This window comes from Cottoperca gobio, unplaced genomic scaffold, assembly GCF_900634415.1.
Source record: "Cottoperca gobio unplaced genomic scaffold, fCotGob3.1 fCotGob3_302arrow_ctg1, whole genome shotgun sequence".
NCBI classification, from domain to species: domain Eukaryota; kingdom Metazoa; phylum Chordata; class Actinopteri; order Perciformes; family Bovichtidae; genus Cottoperca; species Cottoperca gobio.
In genome coordinates this window covers 192,414-213,008 of record NW_021166912.1, presented here as the reverse complement: position 1 = coordinate 213,008, position 20,595 = coordinate 192,414, and the positions used below count along the sequence as shown (strand labels likewise).

General features: G+C 44.1%; 1 protein-coding gene across 4 annotated transcripts in view; it reads right to left on the bottom strand.

Annotated features, from left to right (window-relative positions):
* Positions 1-20,595, bottom strand: part of abca1b (ATP-binding cassette, sub-family A (ABC1), member 1B) — a 39,131-nt gene that overhangs the window by 3,936 nt on the left and 14,600 nt on the right. For all 4 annotated transcript variants that reach the window (XM_029427233.1, XM_029427236.1, XM_029427232.1 and 1 more), the window contains 30 exons: positions 16,660-16,865; positions 15,591-15,767; positions 15,134-15,356; positions 14,705-14,926; positions 14,420-14,624; positions 14,006-14,119; positions 13,714-13,888; positions 13,249-13,380; positions 12,895-13,172; positions 12,601-12,821; positions 12,433-12,508; positions 12,107-12,357; positions 11,665-11,716; positions 11,441-11,569; positions 11,021-11,169; positions 10,819-10,943; positions 10,601-10,699; positions 5,990-6,179; positions 5,583-5,677; positions 5,408-5,440; positions 5,206-5,311; positions 4,787-4,861; positions 4,393-4,562; positions 2,473-2,650; positions 2,239-2,354; positions 1,838-1,982; positions 1,584-1,707; positions 1,224-1,353; positions 853-979; positions 682-744 (listed from right to left, as the gene is read on the bottom strand). In XM_029427233.1, the coding sequence (XP_029283093.1) occupies positions 682-744; positions 853-979; positions 1,224-1,353; positions 1,584-1,707; positions 1,838-1,982; positions 2,239-2,354; positions 2,473-2,650; positions 4,393-4,562; positions 4,787-4,861; positions 5,206-5,311; positions 5,408-5,440; positions 5,583-5,677; positions 5,990-6,179; positions 10,601-10,699; positions 10,819-10,943; positions 11,021-11,169; positions 11,441-11,569; positions 11,665-11,716; positions 12,107-12,357; positions 12,433-12,508; positions 12,601-12,821; positions 12,895-13,172; positions 13,249-13,380; positions 13,714-13,888; positions 14,006-14,119; positions 14,420-14,624; positions 14,705-14,926; positions 15,134-15,356; positions 15,591-15,767; positions 16,660-16,865 (4,386 nt within the window). The remainder of the gene's footprint in view (positions 1-681; positions 745-852; positions 980-1,223; positions 1,354-1,583; positions 1,708-1,837; positions 1,983-2,238; positions 2,355-2,472; positions 2,651-4,392; positions 4,563-4,786; positions 4,862-5,205; positions 5,312-5,407; positions 5,441-5,582; positions 5,678-5,989; positions 6,180-10,600; positions 10,700-10,818; positions 10,944-11,020; positions 11,170-11,440; positions 11,570-11,664; positions 11,717-12,106; positions 12,358-12,432; positions 12,509-12,600; positions 12,822-12,894; positions 13,173-13,248; positions 13,381-13,713; positions 13,889-14,005; positions 14,120-14,419; positions 14,625-14,704; positions 14,927-15,133; positions 15,357-15,590; positions 15,768-16,659; positions 16,866-20,595) is intronic.

The following is a 20,595-nucleotide window of genomic DNA, read 5'->3' as shown; positions in this document are numbered from 1 at the left end:
CAGTGAGCAGTGCGCTGTGAGCAGTGCGCAGTGAGCAGTGAGCTGTGAGCAGTGAGCAGTGCGCAGTGAGCAGTGCGCAGTGAGCTGTGAGCAGTGAGCTGTGAGCTGTGAGCAGTGAGCTGTGAGCTGTGAGCTGTTAGCAGTGCGCTGTGAGCTGTTAGCAGTGAGCTGTGAGCTGTTAGCAGTGCGGTGTGAGCTGTTAGCAGTGAGCTGTTAGCAGTGAGCTGTTAGCAGTGCGCTGTGAGCTGTTAGCAGTGAGCAGTGAGCTGTTAGCAGTGAGCTGTTAGCAGTGCGCTGTGAGCTGTTAGCAGTGAGCAGTGAGCTGTTAGCTGTGAGCTGTTAGCAGTGCGCTGTGAGCTGTTAGCAGTGAGCTGTTAGCAGTGCGCTGTGAGCAGTGAGCAGTGAGCAGTGAGCAGTGAGCAGTGAGCTGTGAGCAGTGCGCTGTGAGCTGTGAGCAGTGCGCAGTGAGCAGTGCGCTGTGAGCTGTGAGCAGTGCGCTGTGAGCTGTGAGCAGTGCGCAGTGAGCAGTGAGCAGTGCACTGTGAGCTGTGAGCAGTGAGCAGTGAGCAGTGCGCAGTGCGCTGTGAGCTGTGAGCAGTGCGCAGTGAGCAGTGAGCAGTGAGCAGTGAGCTGTGAGCAGTGAGCAGTGAACAGTGAGCTGTTAGCATTAAGCTGTCTCACCTCTCCAGGTGGAATCCCCACACACAGTCGATCCACCGCCGGCTTCTGTTTCCTCTTAAACACCTGAACACACATCAGTTCAGTTTAGTCAACACAGAAAGTCAGATTATCCAAACAACAAAGAGGCGATGTGATGTCACGGTGATGTCACCGTGGTGATGTCATGTGTACCTTGGTGAGCTGTCGGAGCTCCAGGATGTCTCCGTGTCCGAGGCCGTGGACAATCCTCTGTCTCTCTCGGGCCACGTCCTCGTCCTCTTCTCCTAGAGCTCCCAGTTTAGTAAGAGTACTGACCGACCTACAAACACACACATTCATTTGCACTGTCCTTTATTTCAAACTAAACTTTATTTCTTGTCTGCTGTTTCCAAAGTGATGGCAGTCATCATGTTTTAATAACAAATACAATATTTATATCTGCTGCCCCTCAGTGGACAAACACATGCATCACAGCAGCAGTGTGTGTGTGTGTGTGTGTGTGTGTGTGTGTGTGTGTGTGTGTGTGTGTGTGTGTGTGTGTGTGTGTGTGTGTGTGTGTGTACCTGGGTTTGATGCAGAACCTGTACTGGATGAGGACTGTGATGATGAAGAACACGGCGCCCTCCACAGCCATGGCGAACAGATTCTTCCCCACCATGTCCCACTCCAGAGGGGAGCGGAACCGGTTCTCACCTGCAACATCCCACACATGCCATAATACATCAGGACCATAATACAAATAATAACACAATAATAAAAACTAATTAAAAATAACCCCGGATAAGTGGTAGACGATGGATGGAAATTAAAAATAATCATTAAAATGATTAATAATAACAATAAAAAAATAATAATACCACAATCAAATAAAAATAATTAAATATTTTAATAAAAATACAAATAATGAAATAATTGTGTGTTACCGAATCTCTCGAGGGCGTCGGCCATTGCCTGGTTCTTCACCATGTCGATGAGTCCTCGCCCCAGACAGAAGTGAGGGAAAATAAGGAGCACGTTCTTCAGGATGTCATTGATTCCTCCGATCTCCTGAGGACGACAGGAAGTAAAACTAATAATAATAATAATAATAATAATAATAATAATAATAATAATAATAATAATAATAATAATAATATAGACTGCAGCTCACAGAGAGAGGTGCAGCACTGGGACTCACGTTGTTTCCGAACAGCTCCATGACGAAGGTGGAGATGCTGCCGTTGATGCCGATGAGGATGTTGACGCTGGTGAGGACGACGTACGCCGTGCTGGGGATCTTAAAGAAGAAGGAGGCCGGGTACATGAGAGGAGTGATGGACCAGCTGGGGACAGGAAACACGGGAGGACGCTTTAAAAACACGTTTTATTCAAAGCTGGGTCACTTTCAGTACGGATTTATATATTATTTTTATATATATCATATATATATATGATATATATATGATATATATATATATATATATATGATATATATATACAGTATATATCCTATATATAATATATATATATACTATATATATATATATACACAGTATATATTATATATGTGTAGTGTGTGTATCAGTGTGTGGTTCTGACCCGTAGAGCAGCAGCAGCAGTGCTAACACCGGCAGGTTGGTGGAGGAGACGTAGGCTTTTTGTTGGAAACAGATGAAGATGAAGACGACCAGAGCAGCAGGGACGACGTAGTTACACTGCAGAGACACAAACAGCAAGACTGTCTCTCTCTCTCTCACTCACTCACTCACTCACTCACTCACTCACTCACTCACTCACTCACTCACTCACTCACTCACTCACTCACTCACTCACCATGTCCCAGATGAAGTTGGACACCCAGTACAGCAGCGGATGCACTCCGCTGATGAACTGCATGTGTTTGGCTTTGCTGACGCGCTCCTGGATGAGGAAGACCACGAAGCTGGCCGGGACGAAGGACATGGCAAAGATCACACAGATGGACACGAGCACATCCACAGAGGTGGTCACGCTGGGGACAGGAGGAGTGACACATGCAGGGTAGATAAATGTATATACTGTTTACACTTTATAAATCCATGTATATACTGTATACATTATATACACGTTATATACACACGTTATATACACGTTATATACACGTTATACACACGTTATATACACACGTTATACACACGTTATACACATGTTATATACACGATATACACACGTTATATACACACGTTATATACACGATATATACACGTTATATACACAAGTTATACACACGTTATACACATGTTATATACACACACGTTATATACACGATATACACACGTTATATACACACACGTTATACACATGTTATATACACGATATACACATGTTATATACACGATATACACACGTTATATACACACGTTATATACACACGTTATATACACACACACGTTATACACGTTATACACACGCGTTATACACGCTATACACGCGTTATACACACGCGTTATATACACGCGTTATACACCTGTATACACGCGTTATACACGCGTTATATACACACGCGTTATACACACGCGTTATACACACGTTATATACACGTTATACACGTTATATACACGTTATACACATGTTATATACACATGTTATATACACGTTATACACACGTTATATACACGTTATACACATGTTATATACACGTTATACATGTTATATACACGTTATATACACACACGTTATATACACGTTATACACACGTTATATACACATGTTATATACACGTTATATACACGTTATACACATGTTATATACACGTTATACATATTATATACACACGTTATATACACGTTATACACACGTTATATACACGTTATATACATGTTATATACACATGTTATATACACACGTTATACACGCGTTATACACGTTATATACACGTTATACACACGTTATATACACGTTATACACGTTATATACACGTTATACACGTTATATACACATGTTATATACACGTTATACACATGTTATATACACGTTATACACGTTATATACACATGTTATATACACATGTTATATACACGTTATACATGTTATATACACGTTATACACGTTATATACACACGTTATATACACACGCGTTATATACACGCGTTATACACCTGTATAGACGCGTTATACACGCGTTATATACACGTTATACACGTTATATACATGCGTTATACACGTTATATACACGCGTTATACACACGCGTTATACACGCGTTATACACACGCTATACACACGTTATACACACGTTATATACACGTTATATACACATTATATACACGTTATATACACGTTATACACATGTTATATACACGTTATACACACGTTATATACACATGTTATATACACGTTATATACACGTTATATACACGTTATATACACGTTATATACACGTTATATACACGTTATATACATGTTATATACACGTTATACACATTATATACACGTTATATACGTTATATACACGTTATATACACGTTATACACACGTTATATACACATGTTATATACATGTTATATACATGTTATATACACGTTATACACATGTTATATACACGTTATATACACATGTTATATACACGTTATACACATGTTATATACACGTTATACACGTTATATACACGTTATATACACATGTTATATACACGTTATACATGTTATATACACGTTATATACATGTTATATACACGTTATATTCATGTTATATACACACTTTATACAGGCACTCACAGGGCCACCTGGGACAGCTGTTCCTTGGTCAGGTTCAGAGGGTGGTTGAAGGCCCGGATGCCGTACAGCTGGGGGTCTCGGCCGGCGGGCAGGTTCGCTCTCAGGATGCCGTTATTCATGACGTTGATGAACGCCCCGATGCTGTGCCACCCTTTGTTATTGAACCAGATCTGAGCACATTATTCATCCGTTATTATTTATTACACACATCTATTCATTAAACATCAGAACCAAACGTGACAGAAGTTTCTTTCTGTATTTAAATTAATAATAATAACTAAAGTAAGTATAATAAAACTATTAATAGTAGTTATAATAAAACAAATAATAAAAGTAGTAGGAATAATAATAAGACTTCTAATTGAAGTACAAGTATTTCAGTCGAGTTTCTCACCTTCACGTTGTTCTTTGTGTCCAAACCGTTGATGAAACCTGACAAACTGTCAAGGAATCGATCTGCAGCCCCGCCCTAAAACAAACACTCATCAGTCCTAATATTTTGTTTCATTAATTAATGTACAATTAGTCATTTATATATGGATATTTTAATTGAATGCATTTCTTTATTATTATTTCTTCATGATTAAATCAATATATTTACTGTATTATTGTTTATTTATATAGTTATGTGTAATTAATTGTATTAATTAAATGTATTCAATTAAATTAATTAGATTAATATAATTAATTACATGTGTTATATATTATTTATAACTGAGTTGAATTAAACTATTATTATTTATTTATCTATAATAAATGTTGTTATTACATATTAATGAAGGACTTGAGTAATGAAGTGTAAACTACGTGCACCTTCTGCAACTCAAAGATCTTCCGGACTCGCTCGATGGCGTCGTCGATCTCATTGGCCGGCGGGAGGACCTGAGTGCTCCTCGCGCCCAATGAGAAGCCTCCGTACCTGCAAAGAGGAAGCCACATCAGCAAACAGGAAACGCTGGCTGGCAGGTTATGATTATCAAATTAAAGGCAAAACAGAAGAATTAAAAAGACTGACCTGAATTCATTCACCCACACTTTGTTCTTCAAACTGTGAACACACACAAACTGTGAGTACTGTGTACAAATACTGTGTATTAATGCAGTATGTAGGATGTATGTGTATTTATCTGCAGTATCTGCAGTATGGAGCGTATATTTGTATGTACAAGTATACAGGATGTGTACTCCACCTCTTGCCGATGATCTGAGCGTACGTCTTCACGAGGTAGTCGGAGATGTTGCGTCCCGTCAGGTTCTGCAGAGAGTCGCTGGCACTCAGCTTCATCTGACAACAACACGCCGGCTCTTTAGAAACTTTATTCTCTTACTAAACTTTATTCTCTGACTAAACTTTATTCTCTTTAGAAACTTTATTCTCTTTATAAACTTTATTCTCTTTATAAACTTTATTCTCTTTATAAACTTTATTCTCTTTAGAAACTTTATTCTCTTTAGAAACTTTATTCTCTTTAGAAAACTTTATTCTCTTTATAAACTTTATTCTCTTTAGAAAACTTAATTCTCTTTAGAAACTTTATTTAAATGTATTTCTGTGTGTGTGAACTGCACGCGGTGCTTTCAGGTGCAGGTCTCTTACCTCAGGGGGGGGCAGTCCTCCGGCTCCTGCGGGACAGTCCGGCAACATCTTCTTCTTCCCCTCGCAGCTGCAGAAACAGGCCGGAGACGGGTCTTCCATGGTCCAGTTAGAGGACAGGAACAGCTGCTGGACGCTCTCAGGAACGTCCGGGGTCTGCCAGTCCTCATCGCCCATCGTACAGGGAGCTTCTCTATGGACAAACGTGGACTTTATATATCATACAGAGTCTCTGAGGACAGACAGGGACATTTCATATCATACAGAGACTCTGAGGACAGACAGGGACATTTCATATCATACAGAGTCTCTGAGGACAGACAGGGACATTTCATATCATACAGAGAGTCTCTGAGGACAGACGGGGACATTTCATATCATACAGTCTCTGAGGACAGACGGGGACATTTCATATCATACAGAGAGTCTCTGAGGACAGACAGGGACATTTCATATCATACAGAGAGTCTCTGAGGACAGATGGGGACATTTCATATCATACAGTCTCTGAGGACAGATGGGGACATTTCATATCATACAGTCTCTGAGGACAGACGGGAACATTTCATATCATACAGAGTCTCTGAGGACAGACGGGGACATTTCATATCATACAGAGTCTCTGACGACAGATGGGGACATTTCATATCATACAGAGAGTCTCTGAGGACAGACGGGGACATTTCATATCATACAGAGAGTCTCTGACGACAGATGGGGACATTTCATATCATGCAGAGTCTCTGAGGACAGACGGGGATATTTCATATCATGCAGAGTCTCTGAGGACAGATGGGGACATTTCATATCATGCAGAGTCTCTGAGGACAGACGGGGACATTTCATATCATACAGAGTCTCTGAGGACAGACATGGACTTTATATATCATACAGAGTCTCTGTGGACAAACGTGGACTTTATATATCATACAGAGTCTCTGAGGACAGATGGGGGCATTTCATATCATACAGAGAGTCTCTGAGGACAGATGGGGACATTTCATATCATACAGAGTCTCTGTGGACAAACGTGGACTTTATATATCATACAGAGTCTCTGAGGACAGACGGGGACATTTCATATCATACAGAGAGTCTCTGAGGACAAACGTGGACTTTATATATCATACAGAGTCTCTGAGGACAGACGGGGACATTTCATATCATACAGAGTCTCTGAGGACAGATGGGGACATTTCATATCATACAGTCTCTGAGGACAGACAGGGACATTTCATATCATACAGAGAGTCTCTGAGGACACGGGGATATTTCATATCATACAGAGAGTCTCTGAGGACAGATGGGGACATTTCATATCATACAGAGAGTCTCTGAGGACAGACGGGGACATTTCATATCATACAGAGAGTCTCTGAGGACAGACGGGGACATTTCATATCATACAGAGAGTCTCTGAGGACAGACAGGGACATTTCATATCATACAGAGTCTCTGAGGACAGATGGGGACATTTCATATCATGCAGAGTCTCTGAGGACAGACGGGGACATTTCATATCATACAGAGTCTCTGAGGACAGACATGGACTTTATATATCATACAGAGTCTCTGTGGACAAACGTGGACTTTATATATCATACAGAGTCTCTGAGGACAGATGGGGGCATTTCATATCATACAGAGAGTCTCTGAGGACAGATGGGGACATTTCATATCATACAGAGTCTCTGTGGACAAACGTGGACTTTATATATCATACAGAGTCTCTGAGGACAGACGGGGACATTTCATATCATACAGAGAGTCTCTGAGGACAAACGTGGACTTTATATATCATACAGAGTCTCTGAGGACAGACGGGGACATTTCATATCATACAGAGTCTCTGAGGACAGATGGGGACATTTCATATCATACAGTCTCTGAGGACAGATGGGGACATTTCATATCATACAGAGAGTCTCTGAGGACAGACGGGGACATTTCATATCATACAGTCTCTGAGGACAGACAGGGACATTTCATATCATACAGAGAGTCTCTGAGGACACGGGGATATTTCATATCATACAGAGAGTCTCTGAGGACAGATGGGGACATTTCATATCATACAGAGAGTCTCTGAGGACAGACGGGGACATTTCATATCATACAGAGAGTCTCTGAGGACAGACGGGGACATTTCATATCATACAGAGAGTCTCTGAGGACAGACAGGGACATTTCATATCATACAGAGTCTCTGAGGACAGACGGGGACATTTCATATCATACAGAGAGTCTCGGAGGACAGGCGGGGACATTTCATATCATACAGAGAGTCTCTGAGGACAGATGGGGACATTTCATATCATACAGAGTCTCTGAGGACAGATGGGGACATTTCATATCATACAGAGAGTCTCTGAGGACAGACGGGGACATTTCATATCATACAGAGAGTCTCTGAGGACAGACGGGGACATTTTATATCATACAGAGTCTCTGAGGACAGATGGGGACATTTGATATCATACAGAGAGTCTCTGAGGACAGACAGGGACATTTGATATCATACAGAGAGTCTCTGAGGACAGATGGGGACATTTTATATCATACAGAGTCTCTGAGGACAGACGGGGACATTTGATATCATACAGAGAGTCTCTGAGGACAGATGGGGACATTTTATATCATACAGAGTCTCTGAGGACAGACGGGGACATTTTATATCATACAGAGAGTCTCTGAGGACAGACGGGGACATTTTATATCATACAGAGAGTCTCTGAGGACAGACGGGGACATTTTATATCATACAGAGTCTCTGAGGACAGACGGGGACATTTTATATCATACAGAGAGTCTCTGAGGACAGACGGGGACATTTTATATCATACAGAGAGTCTCTGAGGACAGATGGGGACATTTTATATCATACAGAGTCTCTGAGGACAGACGGGGACATTTTATATCATACAGAGAGTCTCTGAGGACAGACGGGGACATTTTATATCATACAGAGAGTCTCTGAGGACAGACGGGGACATTTTATATCATACAGAGAGTCTCTGAGGACAGACGGGGACATTTTATATCATACAGAGTCTCTGAGGACAGACAGGGACATTTGATATCATACAGAGAGTCTCTGAGGACAGACAAGGACATTTGATATCATACAGAGAGTCTCTGAGGACAGACGGGGACATTTGATATCATACAGAGAGTCTCTGAGGACAGACGGGGACATTTCATATCATACAGAGAGTCTCTGAGGACAGACGGGGACATTTTATATCATACAGAGAGTCTCTGAGGACAGACGGGGACATTTCATATTATACAGAGTCTCTGAGGACAGATGGGGACATTTCATATCATACAGTCTCTGAGGACAGATGGGGACATTTCATATCATACAGAGAGTCTCTGAGGACAGACGGGGACATTTGATATCATATAGAGAGTCTCTGAGGAAAGACGGGGACATTTTATATCATACAGAGAGTCTCTGAGGACAGACGGGGACATTTTATATCATACAGAGAGTCTCTGAGGACAGACGGGGACATTTTATATCATACAGAGAGTCTCTGAGGACAGACGGGGACATTTTATATCATACAGAGTCTCTGAGGACAGACGGGGACATTTTATATCATACAGAGAGTCTCTGAGGACAGACGGGGACATTTTATATCATACAGAGAGTCTCTGAGGACAGATGGGGACATTTTATATCATACAGAGTCTCTGAGGACAGACGGGGACATTTTATATCATACAGAGAGTCTCTGAGGACAGACGGGGACATTTTATATCATACAGAGAGTCTCTGAGGACAGACGGGGACATTTTATATCATACAGAGAGTCTCTGAGGACAGACGGGGACATTTTATATCATACAGAGAGTCTCTGAGGACAGACGGGGACATTTTATATCATACAGAGTCTCTGAGGACAGACAGGGACATTTGATATCATACAGAGAGTCTCTGAGGACAGACAAGGACATTTGATATCATACAGAGAGTCTCTGAGGACAGACGGGGACATTTGATATCATACAGAGAGTCTCTGAGGACAGACGGGGACATTTCATATCATACAGAGAGTCTCTGAGGACAGACGGGGACATTTTATATCATACAGAGAGTCTCTGAGGACAGACGGGGACATTTCATATTATACAGAGTCTCTGAGGACAGATGGGGACATTTCATATCATACAGTCTCTGAGGACAGATGGGGACATTTCATATCATACAGAGAGTCTCTGAGGACAGACGGGGACATTTGATATCATATAGAGAGTCTCTGAGGAAAGACGGGGACATTTTATATCATACAGAGAGTCTCTGAGGACAGATGGGGACATTATATATCATACAGAGTATTTTCTACATTCATGGTTTGGTCGAAAAATAGTGAAATTGTCCGTTCCAGTTTGTCTTTAAATGTCTTTTTCTGTCACTCTAATATAAAACCGAGAAATTACTTTAATAATTAAAGATTATTTGAATATTTGTTCATTAATTTCTCACCGTTGCAGCTCCAGCAGAGTAAAACTTTAGGAAGAAATTCCTTCAGCTCTGTGTTCCCAAATCAGGAGAGGATCAGTTTATATAAAGATATAAAAATATATTTATCAAAGCTGTTCTCTTACGGAATGGGATGTCCGTCCATGCAGCGAGTCCCGAAGCCTGGCGCGTCCAGCAGAGCGCCCAATAACTTTTGCATGTTGGCGTCTCCGGGAGCGTCGTCACTGTCTCACACACACACACACACACACACACACACACACACACACACACACACACACACAGTTACCTCTGCTCAGGTGTGTATTTGCGTTGGTAACCTGCACTATAACACACGCAGTACCTGATGAAAGTGACCTGGTCCTCGTACATCCAGGGTTGCAGCTCCAGACTCGGGTATTTCCCAAACGGGGGGACGATGAGACTGAAGACAAGGGCGATGCACACGAACACAGCCGGGAGGACAATCTGAGGACATTTCACAAAGGTGAGCGAATGTGCAGAATATATCAATATATATGTAGTATTATAAAGATGTGTATTACCTGAGCGAAGAAGCCCTTTCTGGAACGCCGCGCGTACAGGAAGCGTTTCCACATCAGAGCCACAAACTGCTGCTTCTTCAGGCTCCAGCCCGTCACCTGCTGCGAGCCCTTTCCATCTGCACACTTCAGCCAGTCCGTCTCCCGGCACTCTGAGACACACACATTATTAATTTATAATTAATTTATATATTTATTAACATTTACAATTCATTTTTTTTTTCAAAGTTATATTTTCGGGCTTTTCATGCCTTTATGATGAGAAGTGCAGATTGTGAAAGAGAGGGAACAACATACGCCACAGGTCGGACTCGAACCAGTGGCCGTGTGGGCAAGGACTCAGCCTTTGTATAAGGGACGCCTGTGCTACCGGTTGAGCTACCAGGACGCCCCTACAATTCATTTATTCAATAAGCAGTGTACCAGGATCTCCTTCAGACTCGTTGCAGTCGTTGTCGTCGTCGTCGTCCGTCAGCGGCCTTAGACAGCTCTGATGGTCGCTTCCTCCGAACGCATGCGTCCTCCTCCGCCGCCGCACAGGAAATGTACCATCTACACACACACACACACACACACACACACACACACACGTTGACTGGATTTCAGACTCTTATTTTGAAGGGCAGGGGTCAGAGGTCAGTCCTCACCTGAGGGCACTTCAGTGTCAACTCCGTTATCTTCAGCCACTTTCAGGAAAATCTGCAAATTCAAGATCAGGTCATGTTTTTCACTCATTTATTGTTATTTTATGGTTTTATTTTTTTGTTTATTGTATAAAAAAAGTTGAACCGTAAAAAGGTAGAAGCTGAAATTAATGAAGTGAAAGATCTTTGTACTTTTAAAAAGGTAGAAAAGAAGTTGAATAAAAACTAAATGTCCTGTGAAGTTTGAATGCTTTCTGAAGCTGTGCAGATTAATAATAATAATAATAATTATAATATAATTACAACAACAACAATATAATAATAATAATAATAATATAATAATAATAATAATAATATAATTACAACAACAACAATATAATAATAATAATAATTATAATACAGATCATGCACACTCTAGTTGTGTATGCTGCTGCTGCTGCGTCACCTCCTCCAGCGTGGTGTCCGACACGCCGTAGCTGGAGATGCCGAGGTCGGGCAGCTTCCTGTCCAGCTCTTTGAAAAGTGTCACGAAGGCGCCGTCTTTAGCGGCGCTGTACGGCAGCACGTAGGTCAGCTCGTGGCCAAGGTCCTCCACCAGTCGGGCGGCCGGCACGTGACACAGGATCAGACCCGACACCAGGGACACGTCGGGGGGCACGAAGGGGACGTCGAGGATGGACGCGCCGGTGCCAGTCTCTGAGGACGGAGGACACAGATCAGATCCACCTGCAAGTGAATGAATCAAACGCTCTGCAGGGACAGAGAGCTCACCGATGGTTGCTGCCTCACTTTCATGTTCGCTGCCGAGGCCTGCGTCACTGCTGCTAACCGAGGCGCACTCCTCCTCCTGAAACACACAAATACAAAAGGTAAACCCCACCTCAAAATACACTCCGCACCTTTACATGAAAATGTACAGTAAAACACTGTGTGTGTCACCTTCTTGCTGAAGGACGCGGTGCTGGAAGAGTTCCTGCAGGAGATGAGTGACGGTTCCGGCTCCTTCTTTACCAGCGTCAGGTAGTAGCCCGTGCCCAGCTGGTTCTTCAGGTACAGCGAGGAGCCCACACAGCACAGCTTCCCGTGGGAGATGATGGCGATGCGGTCGCCCAGGATGTCCGCCTCGTCCATGTGGTGCGTGGACAGGATAATGGTGCGACCTGACGGGAAACAGGAAGGTAAATCGCAGCCTGGCTCAAAAACAACCAGCAGCAAGCGGCAAGAAGGACTCACCCTGCCGGTACTTCAGCAGCAAATCCCAGATGCCTCTGCGAGCGTAGGGGTCCACGCCGGCCGTGGGCTCGTCCAGGATGACGACCTTGGACCCGCCGACGAAGGCGAGCGCCACAGAGAGCTTCCTCTGCATGCCTCCGGACAGCGCGCTGGTCCTGCAGCTGCGTTTGTGCGGCAGCCCCGTGTCCTGCAGGATCTGCTCGATCTCCCCCTTCACCTGCTGCTCCGACAGGCCTTTGAGCCGCCCGTAGAACCAGATGTGCTCCTCCACTGTCAGCCTGAACACGCACACCGTCAGGACACGGACACACTACAGCTCAACGCGGACTAACACACATCGTGCGGAGGACTCACATGCTGAAGAGGACGTTGTGCTGAGGACAGACTCCCAGACTCTGCCGGATGGTGCTTAGCTCAGTGCGGATGTCTCGGCCCAGGATGTAGGCCGTACCGGAGGTGGGGGGGAACAGGCCGGTGAGGATGGACCTGCAGGGGCGGGAGAGGGACATTATTTACAGAAACATACGCTTCACCTTTAAGTGTCTTTGAGTTTCTAGAAAAGCGCTATACAAATCTAATGTATTATTATTATTATTACTACCTGTGTCTGTTCTTTACTTGTACCTGTATCTGATACAGAATACAGATACAGACACAGGTAAAGAACACATTATTTACCTGTATCTGTTCTTCACCTGTATCAGCATATACTTTTGTTTGTGTTTCTGGGCTGTCCAAGGATCTTTGGTGAACCACTTCGGCATTTGTTATTTTTGTATCGTCCAAAAGATGGATGGTGGTGCTTTTTAATTTACTCACATGGTGGTGGTTTTCCCGGCTCCGTTGTGTCCCAGGAAGGAGGTGATTTGTCCCTCGTAGAAGCCAAGCGTCAGTCCGTCCACCGCCAGCTTCTTGCCGTGGCGGTAAACCTTCACCAGGTTCTCGATGTAGACGCCGGGCTCCAGGTGAGCCGGCTCCTCCTCCATACACACAACTGGACAAACACACATCACAGCAAGTCCTTTTCACATGAAAAGTCTCACTTATAGGTGAATAAAAATGTAATGTGGTTACAGATGCGTTGTTTCTGTGTTTAATTTCTGTCGCTCACCTTCTGCGTTTCCTTTCCCACTCAGAGGGACTTTATTGGACTTCCCGTCTTTCTCTCCGCACCAGTAGGACTTGGTGAAGGGGAAATACCATAGCCGAGGGATCCCGTACTGACCTGACACACAGCAATGAACCGCAGGTAAACTCAGAGTATATTTACAAAGATCATTACTTAAAAGCTTCTTGTAGTTTTTCCCTTTTTTATTATATTATACTACATATAATACGATAAGAAAAACTCACAAACTGTTTGACTAAAAACAATTCTTCCAAAGGAAATTCTAAATTTACGTTGTGGGCAGAAATGGGTTAATAAGGAAGCAGGAAAATGTTAAAAAAGTAAAAGTAAACATCATGGCTGTGATTAAAGTTATTCTGCATAATGTGACGGACATTATGTTCTCCTGGCTCTCACCTGGAAACACAGCCTCAATGTACCAGGTGAGCACTCCGTACAGGAAGGAGTCGAAGTACATCATGATGATGGCGGTGCGGAGGCTGAAGTCGTCCTCCTCCAGAGGACTCAACACCAGGTTCTTCCACTGGATGCCCACTCCCTGCTCCTCGAACAGGGCGAAGTACTCACAGCCGAAGCCGAACGCCACGGGGGACAGGAGGCTCTGCAGGGTAGAAGACATGTGACTCACTCTGTCCAATGACAGCACAGCGCCATGACAACAAACCTGTGTGGCGTTCTTACGGTGAAGACTTTGGCTCCGAAGCCGATGTAGTCCTGCCAGGCGACGCAGAGCACGTAGGGTAGGTACAGAGTGAAGTAGATGATTCCTCCGCATGCTGCCGCCAGATTAGCGCGGGCGAACGCGGTGCTGAGGAGGAAGCACTGCATGATGGTCACCACGGCGAAGGAGCCCAGGAAGAGGAAGACCACGCCGGGGTCACTATAGGGCAGCAGGTTCCCCATCTGTACCGGAACAAATGGAGCAAACGTTTAAATGTAGCCCAGACTGCTACATGATGAACTGCAGGAAGCTCCGACTTCTACGGAGCGTATCAGGGTGCGGCACTTCGCCTTTACCCTCCTCGCTCCGACTTTACCCTCCGCACATCGCCTCTATTTGATGATATATTAACAGATATAAACAATATGAAGCTGTTATTTGATGAGGACCTTGAGCAGCAACACCAGCAGTCCGGCGCTGACCAGCAGAGGAATCAAGCTGCTGATGAACCAGCTGAACCACAAGATGCCGTTGTTCAGTCCCATAATCCTCATGGTCTCCTTCAGACGCGCCTCCTTCTCGTACACCACACTCTTCAGGATGATCGCCACCGAGTACATCCACGCCAGAGTCATGAAGAGAGGCATGGAGCGGCTCATCACCCGCAGGAAGCTAGGACACCAGGGACATTATTGTTATTATTATTATTATTATTATTATTGGGAGACATATTGGTGAGACTAGTGGTCAATTATTATTATTGTTATTATTGCAAGTCTTCCATATAGCAGGTGAAATATTATAATATTATTGCTATTTATCTCGCATGTCGTCTACGTAGCAGGTACGTTATTATATTATTATTATTATATTAGTATATAATTATTATTATATTATAATTCTCACATGTCGTCCACATAGCAGGGGTAGGGCATCTGCTGGATGTAGACACCGGTCTTCTCCTTGCTGCCCGTCACCGCTCTGATGATGCCGTGCTCGATGACGTCCTGCAGGTATGAGAAGCCGCCCCAGATGTACCGCATGTCCTCGAAGGGGTCGGCCCGGGGACCGGGGTCCCAGTACCTGATTAAACACATGAACACATTAAAGCAGAATGTAATAAAATCTTTTTCTGATCTCAGCTTCACATCTGGATCAGAATTTTACTATATTCAGCAGATTGAGACATTTTCTCATGTTTGGCACTATATTATAATATAATATATATATATATATATATATATATATATATATATATATATATATATATATAATTTTAAATTATAATATATAATAGGAAATAATATATATAATATATCAGTCCCACATTTCCCTCTGTGGAGACATAAAGATAAAATAATTTAGTTACAGGAAATAATATATATTATATTTGTGTTTCTACATAATAAACAAACATTAAAAGGTTAAAATAAATTAATGTTTGCAGTTATGATCAGAACTTAAGTTAAAAGATTTAACTCAGTTTAAATAAAAAATAATATTAATATATAATATTTTTATGGCAGTTCTTTTACAACCTTTTGTGACTTAAGGCGAAGGTGATTATTGTTGAGGACCTTCCCAAATAAATGAGAAAACTAAAGAAAATCATTGAATTTATATATTTGACACTTTTTATTGAGTGAATCTTTGAGCACATTTATAACTATTCTTTATAAATGCTTTGTAAGATATATTGCTTGGTAAAATATTTGTACCCATTAGTCAGTACCACCGTGTCGCACTAGATGTCGCTCTGAGCTTTTTAAAGTGAGGGTCAATGCTTAACGGTGTGGGGACCGGTTTAGAGGGGCGGGTCCCCACAATGACTGTAAACAAACATCTCAGCTGTTTTTATTGGAATAAATTCAGCAACATGAACACTGTGTGTGTGTGTGTGTGTGTGTGTGTGTGTGTGTGTGTGTGTGTGTGTGTGTGTGTGTGTGTGTGTGTGTGTGTGTGTGTGTGTTCTCACGCGTCTTTGATCTTATTGGTCCTCTCCACGTTGTCGATGTCCATGCGGATCTTGTAGTGGAGTTTGGCGGGCAGCTCGGTGGCATTGGGCTCAACGTCCGGAAACACGATCCCAGCCCAGAACTTCCTGTCCTCCAGCAGAACCATGGACCGGTTCACCATCCGCTCCTCGCTGGAGACCGGCTCCAATTTGTCCAGGTTCACACACTGACACACACACACGCACGTCAGGTCATGTGATCTACCCACCCATCGCACATTACTTTATATCACATGATTTCTTCAATTCAAACGACTAAACTAAATTATTCTAAATTAAAGATAAAGTGTTTAATCACAACATTAATTTGTTGACTCCTGTGAAACTTCTAATCTGCCGGAAATATAACAGAAGAAGTTTTCTTCTCAACTTTTTGAGCTAATTTATTTATTTCATCCTATTTCACGGCTTTATTCTTTATCAATGCTTCTTATTTGTGTTATTATTGTTTTTACTATATTTATATAATGAGGCCTCAATGTGTTTCGGAGTTAAAATAAAGGTGGAATGAATGAAAGAATTCAACACGTGGAGTAAAGAAGAGTTTTTCCTTGTGCGGAGCGAGGGTGTAAGGACAGAGGGTCTAAGGACAGAGGGTGTAAGGACAGAGGGTGTAAGGACAGAGGGTCTAAGGACAGAGGGTGTAAGGACAGAGGGTGTAAGGACAGAGGGTCTAAGGACAGAGGGTGTAAGGACAGAGGGTAAGGACAGAGGGTCTAAGGACAGAGGGTGTAAGGACAGAGGGTGTAAGGACAGAGGGTGTAAGGACAGAGGGTCTAAGGACAGAGGGTGTAAGGACAGAGGGTCTAAGGACAGAGGGTGTAAGGACAGAGGGTGTAAGGACATAGGGTCTAAGGACAGAGGGTGTAATGACAGAGGGTCTAAGGATAGAGGGTGTAAGGACAGAGGGTCTAAGGAAGAGGGTCTAATGATAGAGGGTCTAAGGATAGAGGGTGTAAGGACAGAGGGTCTAAGGAAGAGGGTCTAATGATAGAGGGTCTAAGGACAGAGGGTCTAAGGACAGAGGGTCTAAGGACAGAGGGTGCAAGGACAGAGGCACTAATGACAGAGGGTTTAGGGACAGAGGGTCTAAGGACAGAGGGTGTAAGGACAGAGGGACTAATGACAGAGGGTCTAAGGACAGAGGGTCTGAGGACAGAGGGTCTAAGGACAGAGGGTGTAAGGACAGAGGGTCTAAGAACAGAGGGTCTAATGACAGAGGGTCTAAGGACAGAGGGTGTAAGGACAGAGGGACTAAGGACAGAGGGTCTAAGAACAGAGGGTCTAATGACAGAGGGTCTAAGGACAGAGGGTCTAAGGACAGAGGGTCTGAGGACAGAGGGTGTAAGGACAGAGGGTCTGAGGACAGAGGGTCTAAGGACAGAGGGTGTAAGGACAGAGGGACTAAGGACAGAGGGTCTAAGAACAGAGGGTCTAAGGACAGAGGGTCTGAGGACAGAGGGTGTAAGGACAGAGGGTCTGAGGACAGAGGATGTAAGGACAGAGGGTCTAAGGACAGAGGGTCTGAGGACAGAGGATGTAAGGACAGAGGTTCTGAGGACAGAGGGTGTAAGGACAGAGGGTCTGAGGACAGAGGATGTAAGGACAGAGGGTCTGAGGACAGAGGGTGTAAGGACAGAGGGTCTAAGAACAGAGGGTCTAAGGACAGAGGGTCTGAGGACAGAGGATGTAAGGACAGAGGGTCTGAGGACAGAGGGTCTAAGGACAGAGGGTCTAAGGACAGAGGGTCTGAGGACAGAGGGTTTAGGGACAGAGGGTCTAATGACAGAGGGTCTAAGGACAGAGGGTCTGAGGACAGAGGGTCTAAGGACAGAGGGTGTAAGGACAGAGGGTCTAAGAACAGAGGGTCTAATGACAGAGGGTCTAAGGACAGAGGGTGTAAGGACAGAGGGACTAAGGACAGAGGGTCTAAGAACAGAGGGTCTAATGACAGAGGGTCTAAGGACAGAGGGTCTAAGGACAGAGGGTCTGAGGACAGAGGGTCTGAGGATAGAGGGTGTAAGGACAGAGGGTCTGAGGACAGAGGGTCTAAGGACAGAGGGTGCAAGGACAGAGGCACTAATGACAGAGGGTTTAGGGACAGAGGGTCTAAGGACAGAGGGTGTAAGGACAGAGGGACTAATGACAGAGGGTCTAAGGACAGAGGGTCTGAGGACAGAGGGTCTAAGGACAGAGGGTGTAAGGACAGAGGGTCTAAGAACAGAGGGTCTAATGACAGAGGGTCTAAGGACAGAGGGTGTAAGGACAGAGGGACTAAGGACAGAGGGTCTAAGAACAGAGGGTCTAATGACAGAGGGTCTAAGGACAGAGGGTCTAAGGACAGAGGGTCTGAGGACAGAGGGTGTAAGGACAGAGGGTCTGAGGACAGAGGGTCTAAGGACAGAGGGTGTAAGGACAGAGGGACTAAGGACAGAGGGTCTAAGAACAGAGGGTCTAAGGACAGAGGGTCTGAGGACAGAGGGTGTAAGGACAGAGGGTCTGAGGACAGAGGATGTAAGGACAGAGGGTCTAAGGACAGAGGGTCTGAGGACAGAGGATGTAAGGACAGAGGTTCTGAGGACAGAGGGTGTAAGGACAGAGGGTCTGAGGACAGAGGATGTAAGGACAGAGGGTCTGAGGACAGAGGGTGTAAGGACAGAGGGTCTAAGAACAGAGGGTCTAAGGACAGAGGGTCTGAGGACAGAGGATGTAAGGACAGAGGGTCTGAGGACAGAGGGTTTAGGGACAGAGGGTCTAAGGACAGAGGGTGTAAGGACAGAGGGACTAATGACAGAGGGTCTAAGGACAGAGGGTCTGAGGACAGAGGGTCTAAGGACAGAGGGTGTAAGGACAGAGGGTCTAAGAACAGAGGGTCTAATGACAGAGGGTCTAAGGACAGAGGGTGTAAGGACAGAGGGACTAAGGACAGAGGGTCTAAGAACAGAGGGTCTAATGACAGAGGGTCTAAGGACAGAGGGTCTAAGGACAGAGGGTCTGAGGACAGAGGGTGTAAGGACAGAGGGTCTGAGGACAGAGGGTCTAAGGACAGAGGGTGTAAGGACAGAGGGACTAAGGACAGAGGGTCTAAGAACAGAGGGTCTAAGGACAGAGGGTCTGAGGACAGAGGGTGTAAGGACAGAGGGTCTGAGGACAGAGGATGTAAGGACAGAGGGTCTAAGGACAGAGGGTCTGAGGACAGAGGATGTAAGGACAGAGGGTCTGAGGACAGAGGGTGTAAGGACAGAGGGTCTGAGGACAGAGGATGTAAGGACAGAGGGTCTGAGGACAGAGGGTGTAAGGACAGAGGGTCTAAGAACAGAGGGTCTAAGGACAGAGGGTCTGAGGACAGAGGATGTAAGGACAGAGGGTCTGAGGACAGAGGGTGTAAGGACAGAGGGTCTAAGAACAGAGGGTCTAAGGACAGAGGGTCTGAGGACAGAGGATGTAAGGACAGAGGGTCTGAGGACAGAGGGTCTAAGGACAGAGGGTCTAAGGACAGAGGGTCTAAGGACAGAGGGTGTCGTATCCTGTACAGTCTGTAAACACTGAGACAAATGTATAATTTGTGATATTGGGCTGTATAAATACATTTTATATGCACCATTGTGCCCCTGAGCAACTTCACTGAGACTGTCCCTGTAGTGAGTTCACTGTAAGTCTGGATAAGAGCGTCTGCTGAATGACCTGTAATGTAATGTAATATAATATTAAATATAATATTCAATGTAATATTCCGAGTCCTGAGCAGCTTTCGTGTTTCTGCTGTTTTAACCCAAACTTCAAACAGAGAAAAACTTAATAAATGTGAATTAAAATGTTTTTTAACAACTACAGCACCACACAGAAGGAAATAATAAACAATTAAATTAAGAAACTACTTTATCATCAATATTCAGT